The sequence below is a fragment of the Solanum stenotomum genome, chromosome 7 (genome assembly GCF_019186545.1).
Source record: "Solanum stenotomum isolate F172 chromosome 7, ASM1918654v1, whole genome shotgun sequence".
Lineage (NCBI taxonomy): Eukaryota > Viridiplantae > Streptophyta > Magnoliopsida > Solanales > Solanaceae > Solanum > Solanum stenotomum.
The window spans coordinates 51,362,966-51,376,568 of NC_064288.1; the positions used below are offsets into that span (position 1 = coordinate 51,362,966).

The window sequence follows — 13,603 nt, forward strand, 5'->3', positions numbered from 1 at the left end:
TGAAGAATTTTTAAAATATGTGATATGACGATTATGTTAATAATGATCCTTTTGTTTGACCAAGAAATCATTTTAGTAGTACTTATAATGCATGTCTAACATTTTTTTTTCTAATCTAATTGTTAGATTTTAAAATTAATTGGTAAATATAATAATATTGGATTTGACTCAACTTGTGATTAATAATCCTATTGAGAATGAAATGTTATATACGAACGCTCTTCATTAATGTATCTTTAAATAATGTAGACAAAATTTTAGAATCGATAGTAAATGCTTCACAAAAATCTTTTTCCACTTACATCGAAATTTTTTCATAATATGCAACATGGAGATTATGTTAATAATGATCCTTTTGTTTGTCGAAGAAATCTCATTAATAGTACTTACCATGCATGTCTAACATTTTTTTTCATAATCTAATTGTTAGATTTTAAAATTAATTGATAAATATAATAATATTAGATTTGACTCATCTCGATAAACAATCCTATTGAGAACGAAGTTTTTCCAAACCATCGTAATTATCTTTTCTTTATTAGTATAATAATGAAGTTGAAATATGTTCAACGTTCCGCAACTTGCATGGTTTATTTTCTTTAAAATTTTGCAAAACAATGATATTGATAAAAATAATTTAGTTGTTTATTCATAGATTAACTTGCCCTTTAGAGATGTTTTACAATGATAATTAATTAGTTTATGTTTGTCCTTTAATTCAAAACCTAACGTTAATTTTTTTTTTAAATTGTTTGGTTCCTTAAAAAAATGTATTTTTCCAAAAAAATAATAATGGAAAATAAAGACTTTTTTCTACTTTCTGGGCAAGTTATTTTCCTCAATTATCTCAACTTTTAATTTAACTATAGTATTGCTCTAACTAATGTCTATTTGTTGTTATATAAATTTTTAATACTAAAAAAAGTTATTAACATTGTATACATAATATTAAAAAAATTATGAATCCTTCAAGATGACTCAGTTGGTTTGGAGGACAGTGGCGGAGCCACCTTGTAACTAGGGGTTCATCCGAACCCCATTCGACGAAAAATTATATTATTTTTACATGGTTAAAATAATTTTTTAGTTGTATATAGTAGATGTCGAACCTCCTTCGACTACTTTGTGTGTCTATTTCTTTAGATTTTGAACCCCCTTATCTAAAATCTTGACTCCGCCACTGTTGGAGGGTGGTTATCCAAACGAACAATTCGGGATTGATTCCCCCTCAATGCCTTCTGAGTCGAGCTGTCGCATAGGGCTTGCCTAGTGCGGCTTACATTCCTTGTGTGGTTTGCAGGCGGATACACAATGAGAATTATGCAATGCGCACAAAGTGCAACTCTTAACTAAGAGTTTCAAATTTGAACTTTGAAGATAGCAAACTCCATATAATTTAATTTGAACTGTGAAGATAGCAAACTCCATATAATCAAACATTCATGTTTTAGCGATTTTTAACGCGATTCAAATTTAAATTAATCGAACCAAATAATTATTCCAAAAACTTTAGTTCGGAGGTGGGAGTGGGGTGTGGGGGTGTGTGTGTGAGGAAGGAATATCTCTTTTTCATAACATTGGTCATAATATAGTCCAACTTAAACCTTCCATGCTGTAGGTCCCATTTGACCTTTTCTCTTGCCCTTTCAATTTTTAATTATTTGATGTAAATATCAAATATTAAAATTTGATATGATATAGTATTATTAAATTTTCGATACGGTAAATTTAATAATTATTTACTATTAATTAAAAACATAATTTGATTATTTATATACATAGTTTATCTAATTTTTACATATTAATTTTTCGAGAAATCACATATAAAATAAAAGTTAGACTTCCACTTTCAAATTTTAACGGTATAAATTTAGCATTATAAATTCATCAAGATATATAAATCAATCGTTAATGTTAGCGACATATAATTAAAAATGACATTCTGTATTTGATTTGACAAATTAAACTTTAATACGATAAACCTTGATTCGATAATTTATTTCCATCCCTATATATTTCAGTCAAACAAATTTTTTTTCTTAGAATAAGACTATTTGTCGAGTGTAACAACCTCTTGACTTTACTTAAGATTAAAAAAAACAAAACAAGTTATAACAGCTCAAGATGTCATGTTAGAATTAAACTTTACAAAATTATTTTATTTTCCTTAATTTAATCTTAATAGATAAACATAAACAGCAAAAATACAAAAAAAAAAAAAAAATTAAAAAAAAATTGGTACCTGACAAGTGATAATGCTTCCAACTTAACTTAGCAGAAGAGTGATAGAGTCCTTCCCACACACTAAAAAATAAAAAGACTCAATTTTTATCATTCTTTCTCTTTCAAGATTCCTACTTTTTTGCTCTTTCAACATTTATTGCTCAGTTTATTTAAGTTAAGAGGAAAAAAAAACATTCTTTTTCACTCCAGAAACATATGTATAGCAATCATATACATTAATGTTATGTTTTTTTGGTTTTTACTTTTTTTAAATTCTTGATATTATGCTCAACTTTTTAGCTAAGTGTCCTTTTTGATGTTCCCATCTCCATAGTAGTTCTTGTTCTTTTTTTTTTTTTAGCGAAGAACAAGATTTGGAGTAATGGGTACTGGAGTTTTCATCTTCTTTGTTTGGTTTGCTGTTTTTCTTCTCATTAATGGCAGCCAAGCACAGCCAGGTAATAACCCTTTTTTTTTGCTTATTTTTGTTTGTGGGGTTCTAGATTTAGTTGTTCTCGTTCATGGGTTTCTGTTGTTATGTGTTGTACTACTTTTTTTTAAAGAAAATTTGTGTGATTTCCTTGAAATAGCTTGTCTTGATGTTCATAGTGTATTTCTCTGTGCAAGATTTGATTTTTAAGAGTATTTTTTAATCTTAGTGAAGGGTGTGGCAGAATGGTAAAGTTTCTTTCACACTTAATCAGAGATGAAGTCGTCTTTGTTAGGGAGCGCTAAGACCCCAATAGTGAGCTTTCTATTGCGCGAATTCGGAGTAGCTGGGGAGTTGGTTCTTGACGCTGGACTCTTGAGGCTAAAAAAAGAAGAAGAAAAGAAGTACATGCATGACATATGTGTTTGTGTGGTGGGAGTGGGTGAGGTTGTGTCTACTGCTTTTGATGGTGCTCTTTGAACAAAAATTCCTATTTGATTGGTAGTTAGTTTTACTTGAAATGGAAAATGGAGAAAACAAATATAGAAGAATAGGTGAAATTAAATGTTTTGTTTGTCTCATTTCTATGTGTTACATACTTTATGGGATGTATCTATAGTTGAATGCATATTCATGGGATGTATGTATTGTGGGTTCATTCTTGAAAATCTGATGGAACATGTTACCATTTTAAATCTTTGACTCAGTATCATACTTGTGGAAAGGGAACTCTGATTTAGAACAGACTCCGAGCAGGAAAAGTTTCGACCTTTTGGAGGATAAATTTTAGACTATGTTGAATAGCTTAATCCAATCCTTGAAGGCTGGCTTGCGTCAATTGGTGTCCAACGGACAATGGAGTCATGCCTATGCAGCGTAATAATATGATAAAGATCTGGCATTGATTGAGATTTGACTCAACTTGCTATAAATGAGAGAAACATTTCCTGATCCCTTTGTGCAGATTGTTACAAGTAAAACACTAGAAATAAGCATAAGCCTGGAACCACTTACATCAAGTGGCCATTCAATTATTTCAAGTTAAATTCTCAATGCAGCTGTCAGCCTGTCCTTGTCATTTCCCATTGCACAAATTAAAATTCTGCCAGATGCCATAGGTGATTTTGACTTGTGAGAGCTGATAGAAAGAGTTATTAAATTGCATGAATAAACCACATTAATCATAAAGCTTTTGTTGGCAATCATAGGAAGTGTTGATAATCTCAAGCAGAGAACTGATGATGTACTCAGAATTTTCTGTAAGTTAGTGGTTTGAGACCTCATTTCGGCTTTAGTAAGCCAGATCCTGATCTAGATTTAAGGAAATCGCTGAAAATGATGTTTAGTTGTTGACACTGCATTTGGCTTTTAAAAATGCAACTTCTTGGTGTAACTAAAACAATAGCATCTAACAGAAAAGTGTTATGCAATCGCTTAAGTTTCTGCGAAGCTAGAGAGATTAATAGGAGGTTGGCCAAAAAAGTATTGGGGAGAGGTGCTTAGATAGGACATGGCACATTTTCAACTTACCTAAGACATGACCTTAGATAGGAGGATGTAAAAGGTTAGTAGTTAGTGGAGAATTGCTTCTTTATTAGTTGCTATGTTTTCTTCAATGTCATTTTTCCTGTTCATACCTACTTTGATTTGTTGAACTCGAGCCGAGGGTCCTCCATAAACAACTTCTCTACCTCCACGAGGTAGGAATAGGTCGGCATATACTCTACCCCCCACACCCCAAATCCACTTGTGGGATTTCACTGTGTATGTTGTTGATGTTAAGAGAGATTAATAAGACATGAAGTAAAATTTCTGGGTGTTGCTAAAGGAGAAAGCAGTTCTCATTCTTTAATGAAGTTTTACCAATGGGTGTGAAAGTTGGTGGATATATATTCATTCTTCATGCACTGCTGATAAATTTTAAACTGTCAAACAGGTTTTGTAAGTTTAGATTGTGGAGGCAAAGACAACTTCACAGATGAACTTGGTCTTAAATGGACTCCTGATACTCAAATGATTAGCGGAAATATAGCCAATATCTCTGTTGCAAATGAGACAAGGACACAGTATATGGCCTTAAGATACTTTCCAGCCGATAACAGGAAGTATTGCTATACACTTGATGTGATTCCCCGAAACAGGTACCTTGTAAGAGCAACTTTTCTATATGGAAACTTTGATAAGGACAATGTTTACCCAAAGTTTGATATCTCACTTGGGGCAACTCATTGGACTACAATAGTTATATCTGATGCTAATACAATGGAGTACCAAGAGGTAATATTTCTAGCCAAGGAACCTTCCGTAAGTGTCTGTTTATCCAATGCAACCACTGGGCTGCCCTTCATTTCTACACTTGAGCTCCGACATTTTAATGGTTCAATATATATGACTGAATTTGAGAATGATTTTTTCATGAGCGTCTCTGCTAGGATAAATTTTGGCGCACAGAGTGATGATCCTGTCAGGTATCTTTCAGTTCTTCTGTTACTGTGGCAGCTTCCAAATCTATGTTCTTGCACGTTCTTGTATATTTTTAGAATATGATAGCCATTGACATTTTTGAACTGAAACAAGCAGGCTTAGGCTCTGTCCCTAGCATGGTTTTCTTCTGACTTACTGTTTTTGTTCCATTTCCAAAATTTTAATCTTCCCTTAATGTCCTTATTCTCCTAGGTACCCTGATGACCCATTCGATAGAATATGGGCATCTGACACCATAAAAAAAGCCAATTACCTTGTTGATGTGGCTGCTGGTACTGAAAGAGTTTCAACCAAAATGCCAATTGATGTGAATACCTTAAATGGTGAGATGCCTCCTCAGAAAGCAATGCAGACTGCTGTAGTAGGAAGAAATGGCTCGTTAACTTATCGTCTGAATCTCGATGGTTTCCCTGGTTTTGGTTGGGCATTTACTTATTTTGCTGAAATTGAGGATTTGAAACCTGGTGATAGTAGGAAATTCCGGTTGGTTCTCCCGGGAGCTCCTGATATCAGCAAGCTTGTTGTTAATATCCAAGAGAATGCCCATGGGAAATATCGTTTATATGAGCCTGGCTACTTCAACTTGTCGTTGCCCTTTGTATTATCTTTTCGTTTCGGAAAGACATCCGATTCCACGATGGGGCCTCTCTTGAATGCTATGGAAGTAAACAGATATGTAAAGAGAACTGATGGCTCTTTAGACGGTAAAACCATGTCTTTTTCTTTGAACATTATTATATTGTGGTTCGTTGAAATGATTATCTGCAGTTTATTTCCTTAGAAGGATTTTTTCTGTTGTAATGAGCATCTTTGTTCGTTAGTTTCAAAATAGTAAGGCACGTCCCTTACTCTTTGCATGTGTTTCAGGACCAGTTATTTCTAGTTTAGTCTCGCACTACTCTTCTGCCAATTTGATAAACGAAGGTGGTGACCCATGCTTACCAGTCCCATGGTCCTGGATCCGTTGTGACTCAGATATCAGACCAAGAATAACATCAATGTATAGTTCATCACTTTAGCTTCTTTATGCGTAGTTTCATGTGTTCCACTTTCTGCACTTCAGTTATGGAAGAATTAAGATTACTTTCTAGTTTTCTCTTTATATTGCTCTCGCAACCTGAAGCAATGGGCTATAATTCACAACTGTTACTTTGGCAGTAAATTGTCTGGAAAAAATTTGACTGGAAATATTCCGTCGGAGTTGACAAAGTTGAGCGGCTTAGTTGAGCTGTAAGTCATAATATCATACTGTTAAATGTTCCATGCATATACTGCGGTTCCCTTCTTTCTTTTCTGCTGCTGTATAATCAATATGCACCCATGTTCCTAATGCAGCTGGCTGGATGGGAATTCACTGACTGGTCCAATACCCGATTTTAGCGGATGTCCCAACTTACAGATAATGTAAATTGAGCTGCCTTTTTCAATTCAACTTTTTTAGATATTCTCTTAAAACACATTAAGTGGTGAATCTAATCATTATGTTTCTTGCAGACATCTTGAGAACAATCAGTTGAGTGGACAGCTTCCTTCAACCTTAGAAGACCTATCAAATTTGAAAGAACTGTAAGCAGCAGAATTATTTATTGACTAAATGTACAATTACTTGTAGAATTTACTCAAGCACGTTAGGCTGTAGATGCTATTCAACTATGAGTTCATGCATATGGCTGATAAGCTTAACTCTCATATTAAGCTTCTGCTCATCAGAATAAGAATCTAGCATAACCCTGGTTGAGCTGCAGATCATGATCACGTCCTTGGAACTTTTTTGGCTCCACTTGTGTCCCTTTCTCTTATTTTAGCTTGCAGTCGTATGTACTGCCTCTAGTAAAGTTCTCTTCTCTTTCTTAATGAAAATGATGATTGCAGGTACGTGCAGAACAACATGCTAACTGGAAGTGTGCCATCTGGTCTTCGTGATAACGGTGTGATTTTGAAGTGGGTATCATTTCTGTGCTAAGTGTTTGTTTCTGGGGCCTTGTATCTTGTCATGCATTTATACTGTACTGCCATGGAAACTGTTGAGTTTACTTTTTTAGTGCTAGAGAAACTAAATTCTTAAATGTTGGATTGAGGCGGGTCTAAGTAGCGTGATATGGATAGTGAGGATTCATACCGACCCCAACTAGCTTTTGGTTAAGGTATACTTGTTGGTGCCTAAACCTTTTCATTTCAGCTACCAAGGTATATCTATAGGGAGCTCATGGTAGAGACTCAATACTCCTTTCTTTATGAAAGCAGATGATCTTAACATAAGTTGGCTTGTAAAGATACTCATATGTTAAACCCTCCGCGCTTGGTTGTGGTTCTTATTTCAGTTACTTTAATGGTTCTTACTGCACATTCAAAGTGTCTTCAGTCTCTACTAAGCTTGACTCATTGCTTTACATTTTATATGTCGAAATTACAAATCTTAAGTTTCTCTGATAGTCATGCTGCATTTCTAAATTGTTTGGCTTGTCTGTTTCCTTACTAAATCTGCTAAAACATTCCGTATTCTCCTCAGTTACACTGGAAACTTTAATCTTCACGAAGGGGAAACCAGTCGCAGCCGCAAGAAAATCATTATTGGATCATCAGTTGGGGCTTCTGCTCTTCTTCTTGCTACTATTGCCTCTTGCATACTACTGCAAAAAGGGAAAAAAAGCTCTCCTAAGCAAGGTGTGGTGCAATACTTAATTTTGTCATTTTCATTATACATAAATTTTTTGGTGGGATTCACATTATCGTTCTGCTTCTGCTTTAGGCCACCTCGAGATGAATTTACCTCCTCAAAGGTTTGTCTCTTCCTTGGGAGATGCTGCAACAGAAGCAGCACACTGCTTTACATTAGCTGAACTTGAAGAAGCGACCAAGAACTTTGAAAGAAAGGTTGGATCAGGGGGATTTGGAGTTGTATACTATGGGAAATTGAAGGACGGGAAGGAAATTGCTGTCAAACTTCTTACAAATAATTCCTTTCAGGGGAAGCGAGAGTTCTCAAATGAGGTAAATAGGTGGATGCTCCTATTATATTCTAGTAGCTTGTCATGATGCATAAGCATGGTCTTAAATGTCGGGACTGATGCTGTGGCTAAAAACCCATTATTCATTTGTTTAACTTTGTGAGGAAGATCCACATATAAGAGGCTTCACCATTACACTTCAATGATTTTAGATTATCGAGGAATCCATTGTTTTACTTTTGGAACTCGGGGATAATGGGCCCACCCCTCTACCTTGTTTAACTTATATACCAAATTTGGTGCAACAACCAGGTTTTGAAGTCATGACATGCACCTACCACACTCCTGCTCTGTACTACCTCTACCTCTGATGTCGAACCAAATCCCCGGAGGCTTCCTTGACACTCACATTATTTTTGCTTTTCAAATCTGCATAACATCTCAGTATAGAAAATGAAATTTGCGTAATTTAGAAAGGATTAATTTAACGCCAGAGGACACTTTCTCAGTGGTACTTTTTCACACTCATCAAATGTATATTGCATAGAAGGTCACGGGCTATAGAACCTCTAGACCAGCAATGTACTAGAACTTGATTAAGTTGTTACACAGTGCTGCAACTTTTCCCTCTACATTGTGCAATTTTGGATCTGATGCAAATTAGTACAACCATATCCAGTTTATATGTGTCAAATTTACAATTTCCATTCTAGTGAGGGTTTTACTGAATTAAATTGTTATGGTTTTCCTGGACACTTAATATGTGATTGGATGATATTTGGCGCAGGTCGCTCTGCTTTCAAGAATTCATCACAGAAACCTTGTACAGTTTCTAGGATTTTGTCAGGAAGATGGGAAGAGTATCCTTGTGTACGAATTCATGCATAATGGAACTCTTAAAGAACACCTCTATGGTAAGTTCATCTCTTACATGGATTACAGAAAGTTCTAATCTGAATCATGCTCAATGTGTATAAACATTGGCAGGTCCTCAATTACCTGATCGAAGTATTAACTGGATCAGGCGCCTTGAGATTGCTGAAGATTCTGCAAAAGGTTTGTAAGAAAGGAAGAAGTTTTTCGGATTAGACGAGAAGGATCTTTCGATATTTACTGTGTTACTCTTATGCTTGTTTCAGGAATCGAATATCTTCACACGGGATGTGTCCCATCCATCATCCACAGAGATGTGAAAACTAGCAATATTCTGCTGGACAAGAATACGAGAGCAAAGGTTTCAGATTTTGGTCTCTCCAAACTTGCAGTAGATGGAGCTTCTCATGTGTCAAGCATAGTCCGTGGAACTGTAGGATATCTGGATCCCGAGTATGCATTCTTCTCTGGAACTTTGAGTTTTTTATTCACTGTACAAGGCCAAGCGTTGACTGCATTTTTATTCCACAATTTTTTGTTGCTATGTGTACTCTTAATTTGTCGGAAGGATCATATATATTCTGTCTCTTGAACCCCTATTAGCAAGAAGGACAAAGTTTTTCTATGAATCTTAATGATGCAAATCAAGCTAGTATTCCTAACTTGAATTATATACCTGAGTTTCAAAGCCATGGGAAAAAAGTAAATCATGGCTACATGAGTAGTTTTCCCATAGCACAAGCTAATCTTTAGCAGTTTTGCTTCACCAATTAAAAAGATTCTGCATAAATGACTCGTCCACTACTGCGACATTTCATTTTGAAAGTGTCTCGGTAACAATATGATTTATTTATTTGATTCTCAATGCTAGATCATATCCATGGTGGTGTAAGATATTCACTTGACTGATCTTCAGTGAAACTGGAGAGCTCTGTGTATTTAATTTGTTTTATTGGCCTTGACATCACCTAATCCTCCTCTTTGAGTTCTTCCATGCAACGACGACAACTACGCACTATTGCCCATTTAATTGGTTTAGCTATATCAGTCCTCTATAACAATTCTGCTCGGTTGTGCCCGTCTCAATCTACTAGAAATAATTTAAAATTCTATGGAAAAAGGGAGATTCTAGGGCTTCTCTAACTAGACTTTACTTCAATTATGTTATGTTCTTTTCGTCAATATTTATGAAACTTCTTTCTAGTACTGCCATGTTCCAATATATGTGACACCATTTGACAGTGCATGGAGTTTAAGAAACAAGGAAAGTGAAACTTGTGGTCTTAAAACAAGCCATAGACATTTGTGTGGCAATAAATCTTCTCATGAGGGTAAAATATAAATTTTAAAGCTAAATTGTTCTAAATATAGAAAAGTGCCGTTCTTTTTGAGAACGAGTAAAAAGGAAATTATGCTACATAAGTTAAGGACAGAGAGTAATAATAATTAAAACAACAAAGGACTTGTGCATAATTTCCTTTACAGGAGTGTCGACAGTTGATACATCACCTTCTCTTTTAAAACTCTAGTGATATTCTCTATAATGTCATCTGGATTTGTTAAAACTAGATGTTGTGTTCTTTCTGCAAGTACTATGTTGAACGCTCAGAAATTTTACCTGAAGTTCGGTGGGTAATGCTCCTAAGTTGTCTTTTCCTAATAAATTATACGTTCTTCAGGACTTTTGGATTGACTCTTTTAATTTAATGTCTATACAGATATTACATTTCCCAGCAGTTGACGGACAAAAGTGACGTTTACAGTTTTGGTGTCATTCTCTTGGAGTTAATATCTGGCCAAGAAGCAATATCTAATGAAAATTTTGGTCACAATTGCCGTAATATAGTCCAGTGGGTAAGATTATTTATTGATCGTATGCACTATCTTTGATAATAATTTGCTACCGAATTTTCACCTTAGTACTTTCTCCCTTTAAAAGAAGTTGATATCTTCTTGCTTCGGATATAGTCCTATATTTTTATACTCAGTAGGTGTCCCAACGACCCACCTTATACATTCATAATGTCTTTAGTTTCTTCTAGTGGGAACATCTGACAAATTTATATCGACTCCTGCATAATCCTATTGTAGGGAAAGATTTTATCTGTTGAACCATGCTATAAAGTTCGGTGCTGTCTTAGACATTTACTGGATGGATTTTAAAACTTTCTGCTTCTAATCATCCAGGCGAAACTACACATTGAGAGTGGGGACATTCAGGGCATCATTGACCCCGCTTTACACAATGATTATGACATCCAATCAATTTGGAAGATAGCTGAGAAAGCTTTGATGTGTGTCCAACCTCATGGAAACATGAGACCATCGATATCAGAAGTTATCAAAGAAATCCAGGATGCAATTGCAATCGAAAGAGGCGCGGAAGCAGTAAAGGAAGGTAGTTCAGATGACATATCCAGGCATTCGATGCATTCCTCCCTACATGCGGGTTCAATGGACCTAGGTGCAAGTGACCATTACTTGTCCATTGATGAATCTATCACAAGACCAGCAGCTCGATAAGTTTTTTGGTCATATGACTGTAGAATTTTGTTCATATAATAGACCATTAAGTTGTGTTATTTCCAATTCATTTTGCCATCATTCTACATATTTCTCAAGGTCTAGGACTACACAATTGTTGTTATTGGCACCTTTTGTTGGAACATAACCTTCTTTTGTGATGTGCTGTGTAAAGGCAAGTTTTTTAGCACATTTTTAGTTTCACATTTTTGGCTTGAACCAAGAGAAAAAAAGTGTAAGCAATTCTTTACTTCTATTGCCCTTTTGATAGAAATTCTTATGGTTAAAACCATATATATGAGTGGCTACAGACTTTGCTGAGGGCCTGCAACTCTGGTTTCCCTCAAGTCACTGATACATCAATACTTGTTCCTTTTTACACATTTATGATATAGGAATAGTTCAATGTTAGAAAAACTGGATTTTCTCTATGAACTAAGAAACTATAAGTAATAAGAATTATTTACCATCTGGGAAGAGAGAACAATAAAGTGGAAACGAAGAAGGCTGCATACACTAAGTTGGTGGAGTGCGTAGACGAGGAAGAGAAGCGGACGCTAAAGAAAGTATATAAGACGACAAAGACAGAAGCTAAGTTAGCAGTTACGAAGGCTAAGATAGCAGCTTTTGAACGCCTGTATGTTGAGCTGGGGGACAAAGGTGGGGACAAGAAATTGTATAGGCTCGCAAAAGCAAGAGAGAGGAAGTCTCGCGACTTGGACCAAGTGAAGTGTATCAAGGATGANGTTGTTGTGGGAAGAGAGAACAATCTGATTGACGACGAAGGCCATAAACATGAAGCAAATTTACTGATCTAGGAAGATGCGCTCAAGAATGTGGAGTTTATTCTCCTAGAGGACTTAAGTCATGTAAATTTATTAAGTTTTCCAGTGTACCAAAGAAAACATTAAATGGTAAATGTTGGTGTAGAAATTTTGGCTGATTGAGTAAGCTATGTGAACTTCTTGTTGGAAGGGGTTACAGTGATAAGGACAAAGTTGTTTGGTACTTGTGTTGGTGGGAGGTAGTGCGTGCTCGATGTAATAATTGAGCTATGTAACTTGGTAAGAGGTTTGTAATACGTGCTCAAGAGAAGTAGCTGAGCTGTGCAGCCTAGTACTGTAGCACATGCTCTGTAGCTTGATACTTGTATTGGTGAGAAATAACAGGTGCGCGATGAAGTAGCTAAAGTGTGCAACATGATACTTATGTTGATGAGAAGTACCACACGCTCGATGCAGTAGTTGAGGTGCACAATTTGGCAGTCATGTTGGTGGGAGGTAATACGTGCTCGAGAGAAGTAGCTATTTTGTGCAACCTGGTATTCATGTTGGTGAGAGGTAGTACATGTTCGATACAGTAGCTGAGGTACATAGCTTGGTGTACTTGTATTAATGGGAGATGGCACATGCTCGATGAAGTAGCTGAGGTGCGCAACTTGATACTTGTATTGGTGCAAGATAACACTTGCTCAATGAAGTAGCTGAAGTGTGCAACATGATACTCATGTTGGTGGGAAGTAGCACGTGCTCGATAAAGTAGTTGAGGAGCGCAACTTAATACTCATATTAGCAGAAGGTAATACATGTTCGATAAAGTAGTTGAGGTGCGTAAAAACTGATTCGAACAGAAAAGAGGGGTAGTCATGTGAGGGAATATGTAGAATGGAACAGTCCAAACACCATAGACCAATAGTATATTATTGATCAATGATTGGCCCCATGTCCTACCATTGCTACTGTCTTTGTTGCACTGTTGTACAACATTGCTGATTATGATACCTGCCAATTCTGCTACTTAGTCACTTCGTTCTGCGCCACAATGGAGAAGACTGGTCAATGTACAATCTTTTTGTTGCTAGTTTAATTATTAAAAATTGTAATGTATCTATTTAATTGAGTTGAGAATCTATCAAAAATAACATTTCTATCTTTACTGAGGTCTAAAGCCAAACTTCAAAGAGAGGTCGAACTTTCTCTCCTTTATTTTTAATGGAAGATTGTTATACATATTTTTATTTAAAGTATACTTTTCTAGTCTTTTTAGATTCGAAACAATTAGTTATTATTTTATAATCGAAGAAGGACCTAAAATGTCTTTTAACTATTTGAATTGATACAAA

General features: G+C 35.6%; 1 protein-coding gene across 1 annotated transcript; it reads left to right on the forward strand.

Annotated features, from left to right (window-relative positions):
- Positions 1-2,288: 2,288 nt before the first annotated feature.
- Positions 2,289-11,757, forward strand: LOC125870487 (probable LRR receptor-like serine/threonine-protein kinase At1g67720). Its single transcript, XM_049550925.1, has 15 exons — positions 2,289-2,681; positions 4,590-5,121; positions 5,330-5,841; positions 6,005-6,137; positions 6,296-6,367; positions 6,473-6,541; positions 6,632-6,703; positions 7,010-7,078; positions 7,647-7,801; positions 7,887-8,128; positions 8,873-8,999; positions 9,073-9,141; positions 9,225-9,411; positions 10,677-10,812; positions 11,146-11,757. Exons 1-15 carry the CDS (start codon positions 2,606-2,608, stop codon positions 11,479-11,481), a joined length of 2,787 nt encoding a protein of 928 aa, XP_049406882.1. The 5' UTR covers positions 2,289-2,605; the 3' UTR covers positions 11,482-11,757.
- Positions 11,758-13,603: the final 1,846 nt, after the last annotated feature.